The sequence below is a fragment of the Taeniopygia guttata genome, chromosome 11 (genome assembly GCF_048771995.1).
Source record: "Taeniopygia guttata chromosome 11, bTaeGut7.mat, whole genome shotgun sequence".
Taxonomy (NCBI): Eukaryota; Metazoa; Chordata; class Aves; order Passeriformes; family Estrildidae; genus Taeniopygia; species Taeniopygia guttata.
This window is the reverse complement of record NC_133036.1, coordinates 9,241,118-9,268,143: the sequence shown is the minus strand read 5'-3', so window position 1 is coordinate 9,268,143 and position 27,026 is coordinate 9,241,118. Positions and strand designations below refer to the sequence as shown.

Genomic DNA, 27,026 nt, shown 5'->3' with positions numbered 1-27,026 from the left:
TTATCTTGGGTACACACTACAGGCTCACCAACCTCTCAATAAATTCACCTCCCAGCATCAGCATCTTTCTTCATCAACTCATTTCAGGATGAGGAACATATCCTCTTTTTAGACAAAAGCTGAAGATAGACCGAGTTGGGAAAGGCTTAAACCAACTTTTGCACAGCCAACAATCACACCTAAACCTTTTTGACTCTCAACCTGCTCCAGGGTGGCCCTTGAAATGTTTCAGCTAAGGTGGATGGATGCTTGAACACTCTGATCAGCCTAAGCATAAAGTACCCAGAGCACAGAGTGTGAATACATCTTGTATAAACACTGCCATCATTTCATGGACTCAGGGCTGACAGAACCCTTGCTATGGTGTAACCACAGGTGGGCAATTCCTATCCCCCCTCACCTGCCCCTAAACCTCCTGAGCAGCTGAGAGTGCTTGCAGAACTGGCAGCTATTGCCACATTGCATTCCAGCAGCTCCTGGAGAACGTGGAACTGGTTCTGCAGTGGGACCGTGCAGCTTTACAATGCTATTCTGAACAGTAACTCTGATGCTGTAACAAATAAAAGACTTCTTTATTGAGGCTTTAAATTCCCCAAGCTACAGATACTCACGTGTCACCTTTTAATGCACTGCAGACACCAGTGCATCAGAAACAGCAAGAAAACTATTCCTGAAATTCCACTGCAAAAGTATATAAAAAAACCAACATGCTATAAATCCATTTATGAACCTCAATGCATCTTAATAGATCATCTTTTTAAGCAAAAATGACAATCAGTGGGCCAAGCTCCATATTAATTTTGAAGACAGGTTCAATATAATTTTAATTAGAACTAAAAAAATTACTCTAAATGTCTGTAACAGTTTATGATACACCTTGCAATTTTTGTTTTAATGCAAAGCGAAGCCTTCAGAGAATAAGAATATTTGAAGAAAGTAGTCAGCCTCTTGGTCCCCAACATATCTGATTAATCAACAGCACTCTGGCAAAGCTGACTTGTTCCACAGAACTGGGTCATGTGAACCATCCCAGCCAACAGGGAGGAGACCGAACACGTGTCAAAAATGTCACATGTAAAAGGGACATTTTAGACAACAGAATCACTGGGTTGGAAGAGACCTTCAAGACCGAGTCCAACCCAGCTGTAACACCTGAACTAAACCCTGGCAACCCAATGCCACATCCAGGCTTGTTTAAATACACCCGGGATGGTGATGCCACCACCTTCCCAGGCAGCCATGCCAGAAATTTATCACTCTTTCCATGAAAAACTTCTCCCTAATATCCAGCCTGTATTTCCCTTTTGAATTAACTACCCCCTTGCCAGAGTCCCCCTTGGGTCTGTGGTTAAGGGACCTCAGAGGGACAGCAGCACATGTGGGGACTGTCCCCAGCACGATGTGTGTCAAACATCATCTCTGGCTCGTCCTTCTTGAATTTCACCCTGCCTTTTTCAGACCAATTTTTTTACACCAATTAGTGTAAAACTAATAAGCATCATTTTTATTTCATCATCCAAGTAATTAAAACATTGAACTGAACCAGATCAAGGACAAACTTAAGGAACATTGTTCAACAGCTCTTTATTTTGACAGCTAACCAGTAAGTGGTACACTGAGAAAATGAAATCACACTGGTTCTGGTGCTGCGGGTTCGTACTTTGAGAACAGCTTTGCACAAGTCAAGATATGACATTTTCATCATCCCCAAAGTAAGTGTTGAAAAAGCTGATGGGGGCACTTCAGGTGACACTACAGGGGATGAAAATGTCCCCCTGCTGTGACTGCAGTTGTGGTGGGAGAACAGCAGGATCATCACAGCTAACAGGAATTACATAAAGCTCTCTTCTGCTTCCCACAGACCACAGACATAGCACTCTCCCCAAAAAAGAAGAAATGCACTTTTTCCTTTCTGAACTTCCCTCACTCCCCACCCCACCCCATTCCCTTTGTGCCCTTTCATTGTTCAGCAGTTTATTACACTAATTATCCTCGGAAAATTAAGCTACAGGAAAGTAAGTCACATTAACAATGGTTTCTAAACTGTGACAAAAGGATTTCCCCATCCACAGCTCAAGTGCTCGTTTCCTTTATGTTGAGAGGGCAGGATGGAAGCATGACTGAAATGTCTGAATGGAAATGTCTGGAGGAAATACATGGAAATGGACCCAAAGGAAAATAATTTTTCAAGTCTGGAGATGATGACAATGGGACAAAACTCCTCCCTATAAAGGAAAATGGTTTCATGATTGTCTATCAAGAATTAAAGAGAATAAGAGCCTACAGTACAATGTGAGTATGTAATGAACTCCAACACACAAAGACAACTGTTCCCACTCTGTGGTTCTCTCTGTCACTAATTAATTCATTATTAGTGCACTTCTCAGACCTCACACACAGCCTTCTCTGTGAGCACAGCTCTGAGGGTCAGCAGTGCTCCACCTGGCCAAAAATATTAACAATCCCTGTGCTTCAAAGGCTCCCAAGACTCAGAAGCCCACCTTACAACCAACAACTCTGCTGGGAAACTTCTCAGTATCCACCTCTTAAAAAAAAGATCAAAACTGAGGTACAGGGCTGGAAAATTCATCATCAACATCCCACCACTAGTCAGCTAGTCCAGCTCTGAAAGATGACGAGCAGAATGTGGAATCATTAATTTATGTCTAAAAATTGACTTAATATCCACATACATGGAAAGAAGACAACTGAATAAAACTTTCAGTTTGTAAATTAGCAAGCCAAGTGAATGACAAATATTTGTATTGTTGTATTTCAAATTCACACAAAGAGATGGAGCTTTCAAATGTTATTTCTAAAACAAGTTTAAAGTAGATCTTACCTCAACAGAGCATCGTGGAGTCACAAAGAACTGATTAAATTCATCAGGGCTGAACTCCCCAAAAATATACTAAAAATAAAAGAGAAGTATCTTTGTTAAAGAACTATTTATATTCAATACAATTAATAAATTCATATTAAAATCCATTAGGATATTAGAATTCAAAAAGACCCATGTGCTGGGAGTCAGAAACTCTACCTTGCATCCCAACTCCCATCTTGGTTCCTTCCTACATCTTTAGCAAAGAACTTTAAGCTCTGAAACTGAAAGCAAAACATTTTCCTTCAAATTCTGTTGGAGGTGATCACAAATTGCTCCTCATCCTGTGACCATTATAAAACCATGTTTTGGGTAGAGTTATATCAGTTCATACAAGCCCTAGGCAAAGGCTGGTTTGCCCTCTAAACTCACCCCTTACAAAATGAAAAAAAAACAACAACAAAAAAAAAAAAAACAAAACAAGAATTACTTCTCCAGAGTTCTGCTAATCTAAGGAGTTACACATGACTAAGTGTACCTGAGGGCACAAAGAACTGAAACTGCTCAGGTATAGGAAAGCACACAAAAATCATCAATTCTGTTACTTCTGTGCCTGAAACTCTCCATAACAAACCTAGGATAAAACATCTTTCCCCAACATTATCTTGCTGCAGCTTTTCAGATACTTTGCATATAGATACTCTCTAAAACAAAAGTACCTAACAAGACCACAAAGAAAATTACACTAAAATGAGAAATTTAATTTACAGAAAACAAAAGATTCCCAATAAAAAGTCCTGAGCTGCTGGCATTTCACAGCACCTGGAAGTTTCTATAAACTCCCACCTCCAGCTGTAATTGACTGAATAGCACCCACACATTCAGGACAGAGATATTAGGACAGAAAGAAGTTAAACAAGGAGCTGAATAAACTGACAGACAGAGAGGACTGAAAGCACCACTCTTGGCATGTAGATAGCAGCAGGCCAGCTGGGCCCAGTACATCACAGCCCCCACTCCCCTTTATCTCCGTGTTCTCCCAGGGCCATTCTGCACAATTCTCTGCTCTCCTCCAGCCTCCCACCAGAAAAGCTTTTTCAGCAGTGTCGACTTTTGCTTGTGATAAATCCTTGGCTTGGCTCTATCGAGACACAACAAACCAGAGCTGGGGCTGAGCCAGAGAAGAGAATTCCTAAAATCTGGGAAATCATCTCTTCTGAAGTGCAGGCTGCTGCCACACACTGCACACACAATAACCCAACCATAGGATTTTTTTCCAGGCTTTAGGTGGTTTATTCCAATGGAACTTGCTGTTTACATGACTCACAGCCATCTACATTCATAAATCTCAAAGCTTAACTGAAAGAAAAATTCCACAACAATTACAAACCATCGTTTCCTTACACAAAAAGTGATTTATACACACACCACTTTTACGTGTGGCAGAGTGTGCCCATTTTAGTGGCCTTCAGCTTTTTTAAAAATCTAGTAATGTAATCTGATTTAGACTACAAACAACTCTAACAGTCAAAACAAACTGGATCATCTGTGATTCAAACACAGTTAAACATTTAATGCTTCAAAAACTCCCTCAGCCAACTGCTGCCCACCAAGGGAGAATCCAACACCCAAACCCAACAGATCCCTAAACTGTACCCAAGTGTTCACAGCTCCTGGCACAGGACTCAGGCTTGGTTTATACTTTCGGAATAACCAAGGCATTTTTATTCAGCAACATAGGAACCAGAATTTAAAAAGAAGAAAATCACTTGCTCACTCATCACTAAAATTATCTTTCAGGAGGTAATTTTGATGCTGTCGTGCAACAGAACAAAACAATCATCTCAAGTGTAGTCTACTAAAAGTTACATAAATCCAACCTTAATTTCTGCATCTAATAATATAATACAGTCATTTCATTAACCAACATTTTTTAACTAAGTATCACAGGCCTGATACTTCTGTCTGAGCTTCTCTTTTAATGAGGAAACACAAGACAAAATTTGAACAAAGTGATTCTTAATACTATATTAATTAACTATTTTAATGGCACATTCATACAGAGAAATTTGTGTCTATGCAACTCTTCCTGTAGAATATAAAACAGGACTTTAAATATTTACCAACAACTCATCCTAGTCAGACTCAAGCTCAAAAAACCCAACCCATTTGGGCTTGAAATAAACAGAATTTGATCTGATTTTATTTACCAATGCTTTACACCAGCATTAAGTCACCAGTTAAAAGATCCCTGCATAACTGAGAGAAATAATGTTTTCAAATAAACTTAAGGCCAGAGGACTGATGCCACTAAACCTGCCCAGTTTAACCAACCTCCTCTGCCTCCAGTCAGCCTCATCTCTCCAGAAATAACTTCTGCAAGCTGGACAGAATTTTCTGCTCTTTTCGAGACACAACTACGCACTCGAGTGAAAAAGAACCGTGATATCACATCCCTTGGCAAGTAGAACAATCCCTACCAAAAAAACACAGGATTCAGAGGGGGAAAATGTATCTTAAGCAATTTGAAAGACACCGTAACTTCCTGCCTGCTGTCCATCCATCCATCCCAAGGAATCAGTGTACCTGGTGCTCTACGAGTTACTTGTGTAAGAAAGTACTTGTTTAGTTCTGAAACAGCATCAGCATTGCTGCAGTACTTACTCTGTACTATTAATTCAAATTTTGAAGGTTTTACAGCATCTTAAGTGCCCAAGTAATAAGAAGTTTTAAGCAAGAGCAGGCTAAGATCTTATAAAAAGTAGCACACCCTTACAAGAATAACCTCATTATCAGCATGAGCTTTTGAGGTCCTACTTGTTTGCGCCCTCAAAATTACTCCACCTAACTTCAAAATTCTCAAAGTTGCCTTCTTTTCCAAACTGACAAATAAAATCTAATGCTTGGCACGTCAAACATATAATTAAATTACTTACTCATGATCAGCATTAATTTCTCCCCCACTCTATAAATAACATTTTAACACAACAGGAATACATCAGCACATGTTAAAAGCTTGGCCAAACTTGTTTCAGATTATTTCAATTCCAATTTTAGTATTCTCAAGTGTGTAAGAAGCACACAGCCATTACAACTCCACGGAAGTGATGGCTTTAATGCCCAGCTAACCTGTCCCACGCTGCCTCAACCTCTGATCCTGTACACAACACTTCAAGGTCCCGGTTGGGGATAACAGAGACTTCACGAGCTCCAAGGAAAAGTGGGAGTCAGACACAGACAGCTCAGGGTCAGCCCTGGAGCAGGTGAGAGATTGTGCTGTGCTGGAGATAAGCTGCTTGTCCTGCTCCATCACTGCTGTGCCAAGGCAGCAGCAGCAGCCTTTCACCTGCACCAACAACTGCACAGCCCTGAGAGAAGGGCTGCACGTGAGCACAGAGCTCACCTGGCCCAGGCAGCAACAGCCAGGCCTGTTCCATCAGGAACACAAACCCAGGGGATCTGGCAACATGTAAACCCAAAATATTTTAAAATATTACCTGTGAAAAGATGAGGCTTAATTAATAGCTCTACAAATATTTTATTTTAAGACCAAAAACTAACACTGTTTAACATTCAATTGCTGATTTCAAAAACTGATTTTGATTCATAGCCTCAGACAAAAATGCAACTTCTTGAAAATCACGTTAAACAGTAGGCAGTGGTGCCAGGGTTTACTCACAGGAGCACATGGATAAAGCTTAGGACATACAGTCTCCAACCAAGACTGAATGTGGAAGAAAATCTAAACACTGGGAGAAAGTTCTGAAAATTTCCAACTGTAATGATACCCCCAGACTTACTTTTAAAGATACCTAATCCTTAAGAGGCTTAATTCAGTCCCATCTGCCCTCCTTCTCCATTCAAACCCTCTCCACAGCCTCTGTCAGAGCTGTCTGTCTGTCCTGGCTCCTGGGAAGCAATCTCTGGCCATTTGGGGAGCATGGATTTCACTGCTCCCTCTCCCTGGAGGACTGAACTCTGCAGAGCCACACTGCCCCTGCACTGAGTGTGCTCAAGGGTCCCTGAGAATGCCTCAGCCCCGGGAGCTTCGTTTCTGTCACACCTTAAAAACCCTGTCAGAACAGTATCAAACAGATGCCAGGGACCTTCCACTTGCAACTGTATAAAAAACCAGATGGGAAATAACCTCCTCGGGGGGAGGCAGGGATGTGTGGGAAGAGTGAGGCTCCCTGGAATTCTTGCCAAGAGGGGACGACACACAGGTACCTCTGCTACCTTTCCACTTCCTCATCAGGGCTACCAAACTTCTCCTCTGGGATGGATAAACACCTCCAAACCCAAAACACACTGAAAGATCTACTCCATTCTGCAGCTCTCAGCAGTAACCCAGTCTGACCATTTACCAGAGATGTGCAGTGTTAAAAACAATCTACACTACCCATGATTCAACTAATGTGAGCAAACACCAACATGATAAAATGCTTTGCTTACACTACACAATCGTGTATTTATGTATTTTCCATCCAGTATCTTCCATACTGAGGTTCCATAACCAATCACTTTAAAGAGACAATTATTAACAAGGGCTGCTTTCCATCCTGGTTTTTAAACATTGGCTTCAACATACAGAAGTTCTGAACCTCTGTGAGTTTTCAAATGTGAATGTCTTCTTGCAGATGCCACATGTATGAGACAAAGGATGAAAATAAAACTAATAATACTAGAATAAAGCTGAAAAAAAAAAAAACAAACTCATTTTAGAGAGGACATAACTAAAATCTTTCCCTTCAGATACCGAAACTAACAACAAGCACATTAATTAAAGAAAAAACTCCAAAATTAAACATACCTTATGCAATTCTAAAATGGCATTTTTCTCATGAAGCTGTTGGTGGCATGGGTGTTCCAGTATTTCATATTTAATTCATTTGCCTTATTTGAACCTATCAAGATTTTTTTGCAATAGAGTTTGGGCACTGAATGCAAAATACTGTCATACTCTTGGGACTAGTAAAAAAAAAAAAAAAAAAACTACACAACTAAATGCTTAAAAATAAAAAGTCAAAGAACCAGTTAAAACTTTAGTTCTGAAATGCTTCCTGTGTGACTGAATAGGATAAAAAAATAGCTGTATCTTGACTCTCTTCTCCAATTTAAAATTTTAAAATTACATAAATGCTCTGCAGATGAGAATATTCTTAAAAGCGTAGCATTTTTGAAATATATTTTTTCTATAATACAAGTTAGAAATACTGAATGAATGAGTATTAAAGCTGGAACAGTGTTTCCAGCTCACTCCTGAGCCTCTGGCACCAATTTCCATGTTCAGTCTGACATGCTGCAAGGAATCAAGTTCCCTGTATTGAATCCCTGCCTCCCAAAACTAATTCTCTTCAGAAAAATACTCATGTTAAACACCTTCCTTAGAGCAAATCCCAAATCCTGCTGATTGTCAGTCGCTGATGTTTCCAGTCACAACAAAACTGGAATCAGTTTCTAAGTTAATCTCTCCAATGAGATTACAGCAGTGTAACATCCAGCTGCACTCCAGGAGATTCTACAGCACTTGGAACAAATCATTTCATCAATAACATCCCCTTTACATCTTCAAGATATTATCTGCAGCTAGATTTTAACACAAATTACATAAAATGAACTAACCAAACAAATCTATCCAAGAAGATTTGTTTTCTAGCACTCAGGAATTAAAGTAAAAGTACTTATATATTTGTGTAATAGCTCTGATGACTAGGCAACATCTTAACTGTGAGATAAAAGCAGGAGCAAGATAAATAATTCCAAGGGCGGGAAAAAGACCCCAAAGGGTTAAAATACCCGAGCTGCAAGCTCTGCCCATGCTGACTGGTTTTTGCTGTGCTCCCCCTAACCACTTTAAAAAGGAATGCTAATGTTACACCCCACTGCCTGTAATGAAATCTCCACTGGTGTTCCTGTCTAGCAGCACGAAGGCTGTCCTGGAGGAATAAAAGGAGGGTGAGTACGTGTTCCACAGCTGCTTGTCCTAGAAAAATAGGTAGAAATAGCACTGCTGCTGCATCATCATCCTGGGATCACCTGTGCTACAAGAAAGCCAGGGAAATGAAGTGTCAGCTTTGGCTTTCAGAAAGCATTAACGTGGCTTTCATCTACCACCCAAGAGCTTCAGATCTTCAGTCAAACTAGTTTAAGCTGCAAATACTCCTACTTCAACTGCTTTTCCATAAAGGAGTTAAAAATACAGCTTTTACAGCTGGATTATTCCTTGCCACCACTAAATGTCTAAGCAGAAGGCCAAACAAGTCAAACTAGTTCACACTTGAACTGAAATGATGAAATAGCTGATGTATACCCTACGCTATACTTATATATATATATTAAATATACAATCTTGCCCACCAAGTTACTCTACAAAGTGGACTTAGTCTTACAGCTCTGGGATAGGCTGCAGCAGAGCAGGAAAAGGAAGCATTCAGACAGAAGTGTGTTTTCTGGCAAGGAAAAAGAGCACATGCATATGACTGCACTCGGTTTTTATTAGCAGAGAAAATACTCTCCCATTAGTCATCCCTGCAGCAAACAAGGCATTGCTTCCTCACCCTTTACTTCTCTCCCAATTTCTCAAGTTATTTTGATGGAAAATGTAGGAAAAAGCAGCATTCCCACAGGTTGTCCTTTCCTCTGAGCTGAAATTCACCAAGTCTTACTACAGGGGTGATTACTTAATTGGAGACAAGGTTTTACAAACTAACAAATCTCAAGAAACTTATTGCTGACATGCTTAAAAAAGCACGGCCAAAATTGTGAAACTGAAAAACAGGTTTGCTGCTTGGGCTTTTTATAGATTTTGAATTTGTAATCAGCATCCCATAACCAGGAGCTATGAAAACCACTGGCCATGTATTTACAGCTGTACCACAGTGTAAATATTATTTTAGGCAAAGCATATGTCAATATACCCTCTTTACAAAAAAATAAAAGTCGACTTTTATAAATACAAATGTATGCAAATGAAGCCACAGTTGAAGGTGGAGTAGTTGCATATTAAAACTTTTAACGGCTGAAAATGCAACAAATCACAAGGAAACTCTCAGTGAAGCTGCCAGCCCTTTATCATTAGCCTGCAGCTCAAAACTAGAACATTAACACGTCTCCATAGTGCCTGGAGAAAGATCAGAGCTAGGTAAATGTAGGTCACCTAAGCCCATGAGTCAGTGCAACTCCACCTGCCCACCATTTAAGCTATCAAAGGCTCAAAAATATAGTGCATGACCAAACCTTTCCTTTTATTCTTTTTCTCCCCAATTCAGGGTTTTTTTAGATGTGATTATAGAATTCTTACAGCTGAAGAAAGTCACAGATTTATGTTTCACATAAATTAATCTGATGGGTTTTATTCCTTCATGAAAAAAAAAAAAAAAACCTCTCATCCTTAAAAAGTCATTTTGTGGTCAGAGGAAAAGGCAGATCTCTGGCTAGTAGGGAAGCACAGTTGTGGCTGTCACATTACTGGAAGGACACGTTTCATGACCAAATGACCCCTTACAGCCTGATTAATTAAGGGAGCACTCACCAGTTTATCCTGAATATTGTAACTCAAATATTCACAAAAGCAGAGCAGGTTGTACTCTTTTTATCAATTATATAACATACTTCAAATCAAAGCAACAAACTGAACAACAACCATAGAAAATCCTGCCAAAAGACGAGCCAATTTCTTACACCCAAACATGTTCTGTTTATGTATGCTCCTCATTCTACTTCAAATAATGAGGTGCCTGTTGGCACTCCTCTATTTCAAACAGCAGCTGCCACAAAGTGCATCCAGCCCAAGGAAGTTGTCTATAAAATGGTCAGTGTAGTGAGCAGTGGGGAGAAAAAGGGAGTGGAAGAATAAAAACCAGCCCATGTCACACAGGCACCGCTGCATTTCTGAGTGAGCTGTTCCACAAAGACTCCTTATCTTCCCATGTGCAGGACTGCACCAGCAGAAAACCTCTGCTGCTTCACATTTCAGATTTGCCCCAGCTGATATTCTTCTGTTCCACAAAACAACAAAGAAAAAGCCCACCGAAACAGGCACGATATTATTTTGTAAATAATCACAGCATAAGGAGGGCAGTGCAACTGTAGCACTCCCCTGACAGGAGAACTGTATCTACATTTTACATACCACTTTTAATTTGCATCCTATGGCACACCATGGAGTGTTCTTGATGAGAAAACACCTTTCTGCACCTTCCCCTGGCACTCCAGGTAGGAACACACATGAAGAGCAGGCATTTGGGGACTACAGCAGGAGTACCTGCAAGTGCATTCCAGGCAAGAGCAGAGGGAGGTATCTGAATTGTGAGAGGTGATCACATCAACTCTTGGCTCTTTGGAGAGCAAAAAAAAGGAATTTCTGACACCTTTCCACCACCACTACAAACCCACAGAACATCTGCCTGTGATAAAGTAGTAACATTTTCCTATCTGTTTTCTTGTTATGTTAAATCTAAATACAAGCCAAACAAAAATACTTTCCTATCATAATCTCCAAGCTGGCAGTCCTCACAAATATCAAATGAAAAATAAATACTTCCCAAACAAGTAGATTGGTCCTTCCTCAGTTCCGAATTCAAGCACCATGGTTGGTAAAAAACCTCTGGCCAAGGCTCTATCTCTTCACACCCTCTCGAAGTTTGGAAACACCAGCTCCAGGCTGGTTGCTCATAACTCAGCAAACACATTTACTTCAAGCTCTGCAGGCTCCTCTTGCACTGAACTAGCTACTGAGTCTATGTGCAAATTGGAAACTCTCTCTGTAATGAAGAACAAAAATAATTAAGACTTGCATTATTCTGATTTACCACTGCATGATAAGCTCTGAGGAAACAGAAGCTGGAACATGAAGTTCCTCAAGAACACAGCCAGTTTAACTACTCTTTTATTACAGGTGGAGCAGGCAAAACAATCCCTTAGTAATTTTATCTAATACTTCCCAGCAGAAAACCCTTAGTGCTGGCCCTTTTTTTTTTGCTCTGCCAAACTAAAATCATTAGAGCTGCAACCTTCAGTGCCAGACACCTTCATTGGGATGAAGTTCTAAGAGCACCATGGTAAAATCAGTTCTGCATCTGGAGAACACTGTTTGAGTCACATTAAATAGCAAATTGCCTTGGAACACCTCACAGCTGTCCAGGCACATTCCATAAATCCACCTTTTTCTGTGGTTTACAAAATCTTTATCTAGCAGATACTCCAGCAGCTACGATCCTGAAGGATTGTTTTCCACAAGCTTCTCTCAGTTCCTCAAGGTGGAAAACCAGCCCATGCATCTTCCCTGCCATCCCCGGAGTCTGCAATACCAGGAGCCAGCATATTCCTGCCCTGGCCAGGCAGGATGCTCCGGGCTGAGGGAACAAAGCCCGGCTTTCCTGGAATGGCTTCCAGCTCAGAGACTGCAGAGCTGCCCTGGCATGGGCACTGCCACAGCAAAGCCTTTCTTCCCATCTTACTATATCTGAGTTTACCTCACAGGCTGCTTTTATCCTTCAAATTCATGGTTTAAAGAAGTAAAACCAACAGATCTAGACTTGGGTGATGCTATTAAAAAGTCAGAAGCAGAGCTCTAGGAGTAAAAAAAAGGAAGAATCTGACATTAACGAAATGAAATAGATTAAATATGGGCATGCTGTAAGTAGCTCAAAAATATTACAATTGGCTTGAAGAGGCCAAAGATGAGGAACAAGAGTTAGATGAAGAGCTGACAGAGGAGCTGAAGTTATTGGTAGAGACAGCAAAGGAGAAAAAAAACATTGAAATTGGGTTTTGTGCCTCCCAGACCACTCTCCCTTCCAAAAGCTGAACTATCACCCAAAATTCTGGAGTGACTTAGTCCTACTGTTGAGAGGAATCTCTTTAATTCAGTTCCAGCAGTTTGTATCTCACACTCCCTCTCTTGTAAGCTGCTCCAGTGACTGGACAGTGAGTGCCCTCCCCATGCAGGTGAAGGTGCCAACCTTGCAGGTACAGCAGCCAGTACTCAGGAGGGCACCCTATTATTTTAAATACGGAACTTACACTAAAAATTAGGCTTCTAAAATACAGCACTCAAAAGCAAAGCTGCAAAATTCAGATTGCTTGTATGTTCATTAGATTCCCACTAGTTTGTGTATGTTTGATATTTTCTTTGCTGATTTCCACTACTCTCATCTTCACAGAGGACAAATACCTCAAAGGATCAATCCAGACCCATCCAAGGGAACCATTCCAACCTGGGCAGTGAGGAGATTGCTGCTCCTATTTGTCAAGCAACCTAGGAAATACAGTTTTCTTAATACAATAAAGTGGGAAAAGAATGCATAGCCTCTGAATTACTGCAGCTAAACTGTGGAAAACTAAAATCTTTCTCTAACAGCACCTCAGCAAAGGAGTCAGCCACACAATGCTTTTCACAAGCAATTACTCAGGGCAGGATTAAGGATAGCTAAGATTAGGTGAGGTAAAAATTAGCTATCTGGACTCCATCCTGACAAGGAACACAGATTAACACTTTTGGAAAGCAGCTAAGCCCACCTGCCCAGGATTCATGCCTCTTTTGATGGCCTAACTTCACATCTCAACCCTAAATTTTTGAAAAGCTGAATGCTTAGAACATTTTGCTGGATTGACAATCTCATCTCTTCTCCACAGGCTGAATGATCAGCAAGGTGATTACTGTCAAATTGAGAAAAAATGATCCAGATGACTTTTTATTTTTTTCTGCTGGTGGAAGGAGTGTTAAACAAGTGAGGAACCAGTGCCAAGCAGAATATACAAGTGGCCAGGAACAAGGAAGAATGAGACTTTCCCCTCTGCGAGTTGTGACCTGTCAAAAATGGGTTATCTCGTAGAGAAACAGACAAAAATAAATCAGAGAATATGTGAAAAACACAATGATTGGTAAATGACTCATGGGATCACAGAAATTAAACACAAGTACCACTACAGAATAAAGTCACCAATATTTTAAGTTCTGTATCAGCTGAAGTTTGAGTACTAGCTCTGCAGAGGTTCTTGCTGTGCTGTCTCCTGAAGGAACTCCAGCCCCTTCCAGGACACCACATGGATGTGGGATGTCCCGTGAGGACAGCATCCCATGTTCTGATTCCCAGGACATTCTCAGCCATCCACCTCCTCTACCAGCCCAACACGTGGCAGGTGGAAACCTGCAAGGATCTGGCAAAACCTATGACAGCAACTTTATATTTTGAAGGGGTTTGCAAGTTAAAATGAAAATTGGGACACCACACATATGCCACCGCCTCCCGAGACAGTTTTAGAGCTTAAGTGTCTGCAAAACAACTTTATGTAGATGCAACACAGCTGCTAAAACAAATGCACAGATTAATACACTGCTGCCACCAAAGCCCAAACAGTAAGCATAGTACATACTCATATTTTTAAGTGACAGCATTAAAAATTGGGTATGAGTATGGCAGTAGGTATACAGCAAGAAAAAGAAATCTTAAAATTGTCAAAATTAAGCTCATTCCAAAAGACTACCACTGATAATGCTGCTACTTTATGTCTTTCCTTGTACAACATCTTCTGTCAGCATTCAGAATTCTTTTGCACATATGAATGAACAGAATGCACAAAACAGCACTCCAGATACTTCCTAACACATTTAGAGTCTCAAAGATACTGAAATTCTTTCGCTTTCTGAAGGTAAAAAAAGCAATTAAACCAGAATATTCTGACAAACGGCTAAAGGCCGCAGTGCTCAGAGAGCAGAGCACACTCCCAGCTCGGGTACCCTCCAGGCAGGCAGGAGTTGAGTCACCACTTCCTTGGCCTGCTCATCCAGGCAGCTCAGAACCCCAAACGGGAATATCGACACCAGCAGGAGCACAGGCAGCTCTGCTCTGGCTCTTCAGCTGCCTCAGTGCAGGGCCAGAGGCAGGAGCAGCTCTGGCTGCAGTGTCCCTGCTCTCACCCACAGCTCCACCACCCCGCGTCTCCTCTCCGTCACCCATCCATGGCTTTGGAGACCCCACAGAAGTACCACCACATTGTCATCTGGCCCACAATGCAGACAAGGTTGAGCAACAATGATGAAACCACACCCTCAACCCTCACACTTCTGCACACTCTGAACCTGTGAGACTTTCCACTTCCAAACAACACCAACTTTGGCAGTTTTTGGAAGAACATGCTCCTCATGGGTCTGTTCACTTCCTCCTTTGGTCCCAAATCTAATTAAGAGATCTTGCAAATCATAATGACACTCAGTAAAGCAATGAATTACACAACTGTTCAAAATGGTTGTTTTGCAAATAAGGCAGAAAACACAAACTGAATTAGAAAATACAAACTGATTTAAGTTTCATATTAGAGATGTCTGTCATTAACAAATATTACTGGCTACTCAGTAAACACACTGGATGTGCTAGACACTCAGACCTGCCAATAAGCAGTTGTTCACTAATTATAAGTGCTTTTTTTCAAGCTGTCACAAAATAAATAAATTTAGAGCACACACACTTTGGTATGGTTTGAATACCAAATGGCTATAAAACACCTTAACTCTTAGCTCATCTCTTTCCTAACTATAAAAATCCAGGAGGAATTCAGACCAATTACGAAGTCACACTACCATGAAAACACACAGACTCCACAGCTCAGCCCCACTGGAGCACTGCTGCTGGGCAGGAGGGACCCCTCCGAGCCCCTGGCAACCACCACTGCCAGCAGCACAAAGCAAAGGGGAAAAATGTGCACAGCTCTCTACCACACCACTCTGCAGGGCTCAACGCTGATGACAACTTAGAGAAATCTCTATTTCAATGATGTGATTGGATCAAATCAGAAAATCGTATCAGCCTTAATGTGACAATCTTTAGTGTCAAGTGTGATACACATCCACTGCCTTTATCCTCTCCAGTTGAGGAAACAGCTCTGGCAACACCTGGCACACCATGGCAGCATCTGCCACCGGACTCACAGCAACAAGAGTGACCACCACAGCCCAGAACTGTGTCTGGACTATGGTGAAATTCAAGAGACTGAGACCATGAACCTGTTGACAGGAACAAATTCAACAGTTTTATTTCTTCTGCTCTGAAAGCTGACTGCTCCTCTTTCACGCTTCTGACTCTGCTGCACTTACATTTTCTGTTGCTTGCAATGCCAGGATGACAATTTTATGTATCTCGTTTTTGTCTGCTCTGAAAGCAAACTAACTGCATAAACTTTTTTTTGTTGTTGTTGTTGTTGTTGTTGTTGTTGTTTCAAGTTTTATTAGGGAGTTCTCACCATGTGTGATGAAATGTGGAAGCCTAAACTTCTTGTTAAGGGCAATGGTCTATGGTCACAGCCCTTAACTGAGAATAAAGTGAGTACTGCCTAAATAAGTGGAAATTGTCTCAGTAAGTTGTCTTTGACTTTTTTCCAACTTTGTATCAATTAACAACAGTGCTGCACAGGCATTTTCAAACTGTTGTGGTTTTGGTTTTGTATCCCAAAGGCAGCAGCAGAACAGAAAGTGAGGTTTTCCATGCTGTAAGGACATCAGAGTGCTATTTCTTTCTTTCTTTGGTCAGCTAGCTATTATTAGAACCCGTAAGATTTAATGGCTAGACTAAGTAGACTGGAACTCAAGAGAACTCGATTCTTTTTGCAATTCAGCTGTTACCTGTGCTGACAATGACTCTTTTCCTTTCTGCTTGACTTCCCTCTCCTTTTTACCCTATCTACTCACATTGAAAACGACAAGGCCATCCCACACTGTGTACCAGCCTCCTTTTGAACTGAGTATCCTCCCTAAGTAACATGGTCCAAAACCATTATTTGAATACAACTAATCTAATTCCCTGCCTCTACCATTAAACAAATTAACTGAACTTTTGTCACTTCCCTCTCCCATCCAGCCTAAAGCTTACACCAAGAACTCAAGGGATTATCAGTATCCTACCTATTTGAACAGGTTGTTCTATTACCTACAAAGACATCCCACTCCAACAAGACAAAACATTTTTGGACCAGAAGCCTTCACTTCTTTGTATGGATGATACACGACTTCTGTATTTTGAGTTACAGTGGCAAATCCATTGTCAGTGTGCAACATTCATGCGGAAAAATGAGGCAGGAAATATGTGAATCACTTGAGCAGGCTCTAAATGTTGTATGAAAAAATATGCCCAGTGCACTGAGGGAATAGCTCAACTATTTCTGCTGGTCTGCCCAGCGGAGTTCAAACAAAATAAGAAGTCTTTCATACACAAAATTCTTTGAAGAAAACCTACTTTCCTGCATGTTTTTTTAAAATGCATTTTTCACACAACCTTTAGAGACAAGCTCTTCTTTACAGCTTCTTACAGATCGTGCAGTTTTCTCTTCCACCTCAAAGCAGAGCCTCGTTTGGGATATTTACTTTTTTAACAAAGCAAAAAAATTTCAGATCCCTTAAGTGGTTTTCCAGTTTGTGTTAACATTACCCTCGATAGCAGCCCATCTATATCCCTTTCTTTCCTACTGTAATTCCAATGCAAATAATACGCAGTGCTTCTTTTAAAGCTTCCATCCATGATGTGAATTCACATACAATACTACAAGCAGCAAATTCCCCAAAGTGCTCCTGGCATATTTCTTTCCTACAGCACTGACATTGGTGGCTACCACAGAATCTCAACAAGCCTTTCCTGATTTGAAGAACAGATGTTTTTTTCACAAGGTGTATGATTCAAAGAAGCCTTATACAAACATTTTGTTCGGGCTACTGTGATTTAATCTTCCTCCTGCACACTACAGGTGAAGAAAAACAGACCTTGTAGCACACACGGAAGATCAATAGATCATATGCTGCCAAACAAGGAGGAAAAGTTCTTATGCATATTTAAAATATCAGGAATATCTGGAAATAAATTAGGTATTAGAGAGTCAAATACAAAATGAAAAGACTAATGTACTTCAAAGTTTTACTCTATTAAAGCATTAATGAATATATTAACATGAGCACTAACAAAACAGAATCCTTTTAAGTGTTTTAAAAATAACCAACACAGTCCCATTATTGGAAATACTTAAAACACAGTCTTAAATACCTATGGTACAATTTCATAAAACAAAAATAGGTTTCAGAACCTCAATTTTAAAATATCAGACTATTCTATTATGGAATGTCTGAATATACAAACACACACACATGTACACACACACACACACACTTTTTTCACCATGAAGCATAACCCTTTGTTCCCTAATCCCCAGTTGTATGTTTAATGATCACACATAAAACACTTCCACCAAAAAGAAAAACCGCAGTTCCAGCATGTTTAATTCTTTGGAAATGAACATCTACATTGCTGAAATGGCATTAGAGTGACAAATGACTATAATCCAATGGCCCAAGGCCAGCAACTTCTATTCTAATAGATTTGGCAGTTTTGTACGACACAGCACGTTGTGTGTCGATCACTAAACAGAAATGAGACTGCTCAGTTTACCTACAAACAAAACCCCACTTAACTTTACAAGTATTTTAACAGCTACATGAATGGAAAGACCAGTATGTCTGAGCAACTGCCTACAGAAACTGGATTTATTAATAGGTAAATGGCTGGATCCATTCTAAGAAGTCTCCAGATCAGTGCTATAGTCTAGAATGCACAGAATAAATAGCAGTGATTCACAAAACCTGTGGGTTTTAGCCTATTTGCATGCTGCCATATAGTTCCAAATTTAAGTTCTATGTCAGTTTTCCCAGACTTCCTTTTTTTAAGTCAACCAACCCACATTCACCCACTTTACTCTGTGTGGATTCACCATTCACATTTTAGAAAGGCAAATGATCCCTTCTGGCTACCGAAACTCCCGGCTTCAGCTGCAGCCCGAATTCCCAAGATCACAGAAGCCTGGAATAACTGCTCACTCCATGGGTAAAAGATGAGCCCAGACCCTTCTGAGCAATGAAAAAGAAGCCAAATTCAGCTTATTCAGACCTTTAAAAGAGGACAGCAACTGAGCAGCTGCAGCAAGATGGGGCACTCACATACCTCCCTCCAATTCCACTCCCAGCAGCCCTTTCCCACGGCCACCTTTTATTTTATGTTCAGGGTGTCCCCCATATCTTCAGTAGATTTCACAAACCTGACACAATCCAACTGCCCCATCCCCAAACATTTCTTTCTGCCCATGAGGACACTCCAACGTTACACATATGTGCACAAGAAACTCATCCAGCTGCATAACAACCATTTTTTGGACATTATTTTCGCGACATCGATTTCCTAATCACCACAAACATCAGGCAAGACACTGCAAAGGCAGCACAGCACAAATGCCTGCAGGCTGCTGGTTTTTGTTTTTTTTTTTTGTCTTCTAGAAAGAGTCCTGGCTTAAGGAAACATCAAACTGCACCCTGCCAGGGAGCAGCCCTCCAAGCCGGCCATAAAAGAAGCAGTTTGCAGTGCAGTGTTTCAGGGAGTCAGGTTGCATGCCATGTTCTGAGTTCCAGTTCTTCTGGTTGCCAGGCCAGACACAACCTGGGTGAGGATGAGCAGCTTAGGAGCTGGTTCAGCTTTTTTTTTCTCAGCTCAAACTCGCCTGGTTTTCACTTCAGCTGGGTTTGGGGCCAACGTGGTACATTTAAAATGGCACCGAGTTCATTTGACACCACAGTAATGGTGGAAGAACAAAACAAGCATAAATGATTCATTCTGCTATGGTATCCTTTCTTCTGCTTAACTTGTTTTCACAGGATTTACAAATGATGCATCTGTATTAATTCTTTCTATGAAAAACAATAGAAAAAGTGGCTAAAACAACTGTTTATACAGTTCCTACAGAGTTTTATTCTTTACAGAGAAATAGTTTTTAAGTTGTCCTTTTTTATTTTTTCAAGAGATTTTTAGATGCCCTTGATGACAAGTGGTTTTAACTAGATCAGCTTAACATCTTTAGTGTCATGGAGCAATAGAGCAGGTTTACTTGTAGCTCACCTTAAAAAGACAGACTGTGAGTACAGTCAGCACACACCCAGCAGACCGACAGCAACATTTAAATCTCTCATGAGATGATTATGAAATAGTGTCATGGAATAGAGGCACAAACACCAGCAATATCTGAACTGTGCTACCAAACGCTTCTGTGCCTGCTGAGCTGGCCACCCAAAATCAATGGAAATATTCGATATGATGGGGTTTCAGGAGTCATTAGTCACAATGTGCAAACTGACTGATGAAATATTTCTGCCCACTATTCCATGAATCCATCCATTGGCAGAAATCTGACTCTGCATTTTAGCTGTAGAAGCAGCAGGATTTTCTTGAAGATGTTTTTTCCCCTGTGTAACAAAAAATGCCTCAATGATGGTACACCCGAATTAGAGATATGGAAGAAGAAAACACTTCTGTCTACTTTTGCATCATGACATGAACATAATGACTCAATAATCTTATTTATCTTGTACTCAGAACAGGCAAGTTTTATCAAAACTTTCTTATTTTTTCTACTGATCTGCAACACTACCATCCTAAAACAAAAAGGAAACATCTACATGTGAAACTGCATCCCTGAACTTATCTTTGGGCTTTTCATCCCAAAGACTGCAAAACATTGTTACCTTAATTCAGCATCACAGCACTGTTCTGGAAGATGTACTCACATAAATCCCAGACATCATCTCAATAAACCGGTTAAATTTGATAAAAAAACCCAAAACCAGTAATATGAACAAAGCATTAGCTAAACAATATCTTACAAATGTGCTTCCACAATATATATGTTCCACATTTTATACTAACTATCTAATACAAATAATATATTATAAGTTCAGCAGCAACCTCACGAGGCCTAAAATTCACCTTTACCTACAGAGGCAGTGAAACAACTCTTGCATTCCAAAAATCATTCACTGGGACAGTAATAAAAGGTCCAAAAGTAAGTGAGTTTCCCTTACTTTGAAATATAACTAGAAGGACGCAAATTTTTTAAATTAATCTTAATTTTGAAACAAACTCCAGACACTGCAGCTGCCTTAAGAACACCCACATTAACAAAGGCACTCACGTTTTGCCCTCAAACATAAATAAATCAAGCTGGACAAGAAATGTCGGTATAGTTTTCACCAATTACGAACTTTTTTAAATGGAAATGCCAGTGCCACCAGTTCACATATTTATTTGATGTGTAACTTAACTTCATGGAGGAAAAAACCCCAAAACCTACAGAACTTACAATAAAGCATCACCCTGTTCGAAATTACTTACATTTTATGAAACATGCTTCCTATGACAGAAGACACGGATCCTTAACAAAATTATGTTTAACGCCACCACAGTTTTCTAAACTTTATTATTTGCTAAACAACAAAGTTGCTCAAAGTCCTTGCAAATAAAACACTCCAGAGCTCCACACGCTTTTCCTGACATTCCTGCTTCCAATCTCTTTGGGAGAAAAACCTTAAGGGAAAGAAACAGCGAAGCGAACCCATTCAATCATTCGCTCTAAGCACACACTGGATTAGCCCAGGAACCCAGCTGTAAACTTCCAGCGAAAAACCACCACGACTGCAGTTTTTTTTTTCACTCGGTGCACAAATCTCCGGGCTGGTTCAGCCAGTGGGATCCATGGAATCCGCACACGCATCCCCGTGCACGGCGATCTTGCAACACTCAGCCCTTTGCACCCCGATGCGCCGGGGTTTAGCGAGTGTTTGGGCGGGGGGGAGGGGGGAGGATTAGTTTACAAATCTCCTTATTCCCTTCTCGTTATAGAAACGTTTCTGCCTCTCCCCCCACTCCAAAAAATTAAAAAGCGCAGCCGCAGCGATGCGCTCCGTCCGAGCCACCCTCGGGCGGGGGCTCAGCACCGACACCCCCCGCCCCGGGCCCCGGCGTGGCGACACCGACACCGGAGCGGGGCCGACCCCCCGCACCCCGGACCCCTCCGGGATGGGAATTCCGCCCCGGGAGCGCCGGATCCGCCGTCCCCGCGGACAGCGAGGCCGCCCTACCGCCCTCGGCACATTCAATGAACGTGCACAATCACCCTGGGCCTACTCCCGGCCACCACGCTCCCCCCCCCCCTCCTCAACATCCCGGGGCCCGCCCGCCGCCGGGAGCCCGGCGGGGTCCGGGCGCGGTGGCGCAGGGCTGCCCGCGGGCCCGGACGGTACCTGAGCGCCGTGCAGGGCCATGGCGCCCCGCGTCCCCGGGGAGCTCGGCGGTCCCGGCCCCTCACGCCGCCGCCCCCGCCGCCGCCATCTTCTCCCTCGCACGCACCAGCCGGGCCGGGCGGGCGGGCGCGCGCCGCACCGCGCATGCGCCGTCCCCGCCCGCCCGCTGCGCGCGCACGGGGCGGGAGCTGAGGGCGCTCAGGGAAAAGGGCGGGAGGCGGCTCCGCCTCCCTGAGGGGAGCGGGGCGGGAGGCGGGCGGGGAGCCCCGAGAGATTCCCTGCATCGCCGCACCCGGCATCTCCCCTATGGGAGCATGAGGCAGCGGCGAGGGTTTAGCCTAGGGAAGAGGAGGCTGAGAGGGGGATCTCGTTAATGCGTGTGAAATATCGGCAGGACGGGTGCCAAAAGGATCGCAGAATCATGGGATGGGTTGGGTTGGGAGGGAGCTTAAAGATGATCCAGTTCCGCCCCCTGCCATGGGCAGAGACGCTTTTTACTATCGCAGCTCGCTCCAAGCGCTGTCCGGCCTGGCCTTGGGCACTGCCAGGGATGCAGGGGCAGCCACAGCTGCTCTGGGCGCCTGTGCCAGGATGGTGCCAGACCTTTTCCATGATGCTCAACAACAGGACAAGCAGCAGCGGCCATAAACTAAACCACCAGAAGCTTCAGCTCAACATGAGAGGGAATTTCTGTTCACGTAAGGTGGCAGAGCTCTGGAATAGCTGCCCAAGGAGGGCCTGGAGTCTCTTCTGAGGGAGACATTCCGAGCCCACCTGGCCAAGTGCCGGTGTCACCTGCTCCACGTGTCCTTCCTTGGGCTGGGTGATCTCCAGACCTCCTTTCCAACCCAAAGAATTACATAACGCCTTGATTAAGTTGGAAAAGCCTTCCAAGACCATCTAGTCCACCCTGTGACCCATCCCTACCTTGTCAGCCAGCCCAGAGCACTGAGTGCCACATCCAGGCATTCCTTGGACACCTCCAGGGATGGTGATTCCACCACCACCCTGGACAGTCCATTCCAATGTTTAATCACCCTTTCTGTGAAGAAATTCCTCCTAATGTCCAGATTTCGTCTATCCAGATTTCAGCCTTTTACAGATGCTGAGGGTCACTCTGGCAAGTGACAGGTAAAGCTGTGTGCCCAAATGATGCCAGAGCGAAGCTGTCCCATTTCTGTCCCAAATAACCAGGGTGGGAATGGGGTTCAGAGTTTGTATCTAGGAGGACAAAAAAAAAAAAAAAAGCAATGACTAAGCCAATCTCATGATTTTGAGCTGATTGAGTCATAATACTGAAACCCCCAGGCAAGAATCCATCAAATTAATCGCTAATTTAGTCCATATTTTTTTCCTTACACAAAGTACCAAGTCCTGCAAAAGTCTAATTCGGCTGGGCAGCGAGTGATAGAGACAGCTTTATATCGGTGAGAAAGTTGAATAGAAGAAAAGGAAGAGCGCATAAGAACTCTGTGTCTTTGGCTGTTTACTGAAAGTGGGAAGAAGATTCCTCCCCGTCTCCACGACAAGGACACGTCCCTCCTGTTTTGTGAAGAGCAACACTTACCGTGAGCTAATGACAAAAAATGATTTTCTCTATCAGCCTTTACCCTCCCAGGTGACACACCCAGCTGCCGCTCCCTCGCTTTTGTCTCTCGCAAGTGTTGCTGTGCTGTCCTGAGGCAGAGAACCAGCAGTGAAAATGGCTGGTTAATATTAAAAGGGAGAAACAAAAAAGGGAGACAAATGTTCAGGCTTTTTGCATACAGCATTTCAAACGTCTGAAAGCCCCTCTCCCCTCGGGAGTCTAATTTACAAGGTAAATAATGGAATGAAAACCCTTACGTGGCTCATCTGGTTGAAGGCAAAATTCCCTTCTGCCCACAATGCTGCCTAAGTAAACTGACTGTTTCAAAATACAAATGAGCACAGTGTCTTCAGCCTGGAAAGCAGAAAGTTCAAATACCAAAACTGCTAAAACCCAGAGCTGAGGGTGAAAACTGAGAAAGGATATCACTGTCTCATTCAGCAACATTTTAAACATGTTCGATTTTATCCCATCTTAGTATAGTTTAGTTATAAGGTCTGTTAACATTTTACCATAATATTTCCTAATAATCTAAGGGTTTGTTTTTTTGTTTTGTTTGGGGTTTTTTTGTTTGTTTGTTTGTTTTTGTAATACAGTGCTTTGATGAAACTTACCTGCTGCAAAGTTTCACCTCGGTTCTATTTTATTAATTTTTGCCGGTTTTAGTAGCCTGTTATTTCATTACTGCTTTCATTGCATAAACCAGTTGTATTTTCTTACATCCTTTATGCCAGTAGCTGTGAATTATCCCTCCAAATCAACAAGCTGCTTTTCCAAATTAAAAAAATAACCAGTGTCATATTTTTTCTTTCTGCATATACACATTCTTAAGATTCATGGAGCAATGTTCCTACCAACGTGTGGATTTATCAAAACCAAATGAGGTCCGTGGCTGTGGAAATAAAGGATAAACCACTCCCAGGGTATCTGGCTCCAGGTCCTGCTGTAATTGCTCTTATCCTGCTGGAAATGCAAAGTGCTGGGGACTCCGTGGGACTTCACAAGGTCATGAGATCCGTGCTCGTGACAGTGCCAGGAGATGTGTACACTCAGATGGCTTCTGAGCACTTCTGAGGATGACTTTTGGGGAGCTGGAGCCCTCAGGATCCTCACACCTGCTTTTTCAGGGACAGAGGGAATACTGCAGCACTTCAGGAGGTTTAGTACTGTCCTTGTAGAGCTTCCTCCTGGCGCCAAGAGCTTCAGGAGTTCCCAGGATTTTTTTTTCAGAGATGCAGAACCTTTATCCCAACAATTTCTAAGTCCAATAAGGGCTTTGCCTACAAAAAGCATTTGCAAGCCCTGGCTGGATCTCAGGGAGTGTCAGTTGGCTCATCTTTAAAATAGGATATTTAAATTTTCAGTAGAGAACCAGCCAGCTCTAGGTCAGCATCAGAGATTGTAGAATTATCAACCTTGGTAATATTTTTTTAACTTTCTGAGCCCTAAATGCCCCAGGCCAGCAGCAGCCCCTGGGAGTGGGCAAAGGGAACGTGAGAGCAGAAAGGCAGGAATGGTTCTGCAGGTGGAAGACTTTAGACAGGTAGCACAGGACACAAACTGCAGCTATTTAGTTCCAAAAAAAATGGGTTAATGCAAACCTGACTTCAAATTCCACATTCCTAAATTTGCTGAACAATTGTAAAAGATTTGCTGAACAATTGTAAAAGATTTGCTGATGTAAAAAGCTTAAGCATGGACTAGTTCAAGCAGAAACACATTTGAAGAGTGGACAAGCCTTCAGTAGATCATGTGGCTGCTTGACTCAGTGTTTCAATTATCTATGCAGAACTTCTGGCTAATTAATTGTGACTTATTCATCCTTATCTTAAGTATAAGTCTTCTCTCTTCTCATTCAATCATCTCTGTCAGTTCTGTAGCATCAAAAGAACCAGCAAGTCTCCATCTCACCTTCCCCTCGTGTTCTGTCACCAAACCCATCACCATAGAACAAAGGTATATTTTTTATTTTTTCCCAAAGCTACTCCAAGTTCCAGGAGGAACTAAAAAATGTGTGTGGCACCAACAGCCCCGTGGCTGGGCTGTGTCCTCCCTGTGTGCAGTGACCAGGATGGAGGAGGAAGCTGTGAGTAGCTGAGCTGTGCTCTGACTCTCACAGCGTGGTGACAGAATCGCTCCATCTGCCCTGACCTGATCCCTGAGACACCCCAAAGCCATAAGTTCATGAAGGAATAATTAGCATCTCGCTCATTATTACATTCATGAGAACCAAAATAGCTCAAGAAGCTGAAATAAAATAATATTGAAAGCCTGTCACACCAGCTTTTATTTTGTCTTACTGGTCAGAGCTTCTGTAAGACATACCAGCAAGGGAAGAATCACAATTCAAATCTGGGCTTGTTTTCTGCAAGTTAAATTGCTCTCAGAAAGAGTACTGAAGGTTAAATTATTTCTTTACATTCCCTATACACACAACCCCTTTTTTTGCTGTCATGCAAGAATCCAGAATCCTGAACAGCGCCCAGAAAATCAGCAGTCCTTGAAAGAAACCACAGAAAGCACTCAGATCTCTTACACAGAAAGACACCAGCACATTTTTCTCAATTTAAAATTTCGACTTGAGAACAAAAATATTTCCATCTTCTTTCAAAACAACTGCATCTCACAGCAGGCTGTGATTTTTCCTCAGGGTACCTCGAGGGATTTGTTCCCTAATGTCAGAGTTACAGGAGCAGCTTCTTGTCATGCCAATGCCACGATACACGCATGGAAGTGTGGGAAGAGCAAACCTGAGGGTTTTGGTAGCTGCTTTGTTTCAGGTAAAACGAGCTTTCCTCTGAATTTGGCAATGGAAACCTTTTTAAAAATGAGGTAGAGCACTAGTTATTTTTCCCTGGGGCAGGAAGAAAGAGCTGTGCTTCCTGGCAAGAGTAAAATGCTTCACAGGGCTTAGGGATGAAGGCAGTGGGATGTGCAGGTTCAGGAGCCAGGCTGAAGTAAGAGAATACACCTTTGGCAATCCCTCGCCAAGAGGACTGTTCAGACCTCAAAAAACAGAGCAAAAAATCCACTGGCATCACACAAATTCTCCCTTTCATTTTTCAGAAATTCCAGCAGACCAATTCCCCAAAGTTGTGCAGCACTGGGGAGCGTGGGTGATCTCCAAGCTCCCTGTGCTGTCTGCTGACACTTCCCAAGGGGTGATCAGCCACATCTGGATCCACAACATCCCAAATCCAGGGGTGATCAGCCACATCTGGATCCACAACATCCCAAATCCAGGGGTGATCAGCCACATCTGGATCCACAACATCCCAAATCCAGGGGTGATCAGCCACATCTGGATCCACAACATCGTGAAAAGGAATTTCATAGAATCACAGAATGGTTTGGCTTGAAGGGACTCAAAACTCATCTTGTTTCACCCCCTGCCATGGGCAGGGACACCTTCCACTGTCCCAGGCTGCTCCAAACCCCAATGTCCAGCCTGGCCTTGGGCACTTCCAGGGATCCAGGGGCAGCCACAGCTGCTCTGGGCACCTGTGCCAGGGCCTGCC

General features: G+C 42.4%; 1 protein-coding gene across 1 annotated transcript in view; it reads right to left on the bottom strand.

The window, feature by feature from the left end:
- The window catches only part of USP10 (ubiquitin specific peptidase 10), a 46,595-nt gene extending 24,511 nt beyond the window's left edge, over positions 1–22,084 (bottom strand). The window contains exons 1-2 of the mRNA XM_030282054.4: positions 21,921–22,084; positions 2,843–2,911 (exon numbers count right to left, since the gene is read on the bottom strand). Of these exons, the coding sequence (XP_030137914.2) occupies positions 2,843–2,911; positions 21,921–21,941 (90 nt within the window). The 5' untranslated portion in view covers positions 21,942–22,084. The remainder of the gene's footprint in view (positions 1–2,842; positions 2,912–21,920) is intronic.
- Positions 22,085–27,026: the final 4,942 nt, after the last annotated feature.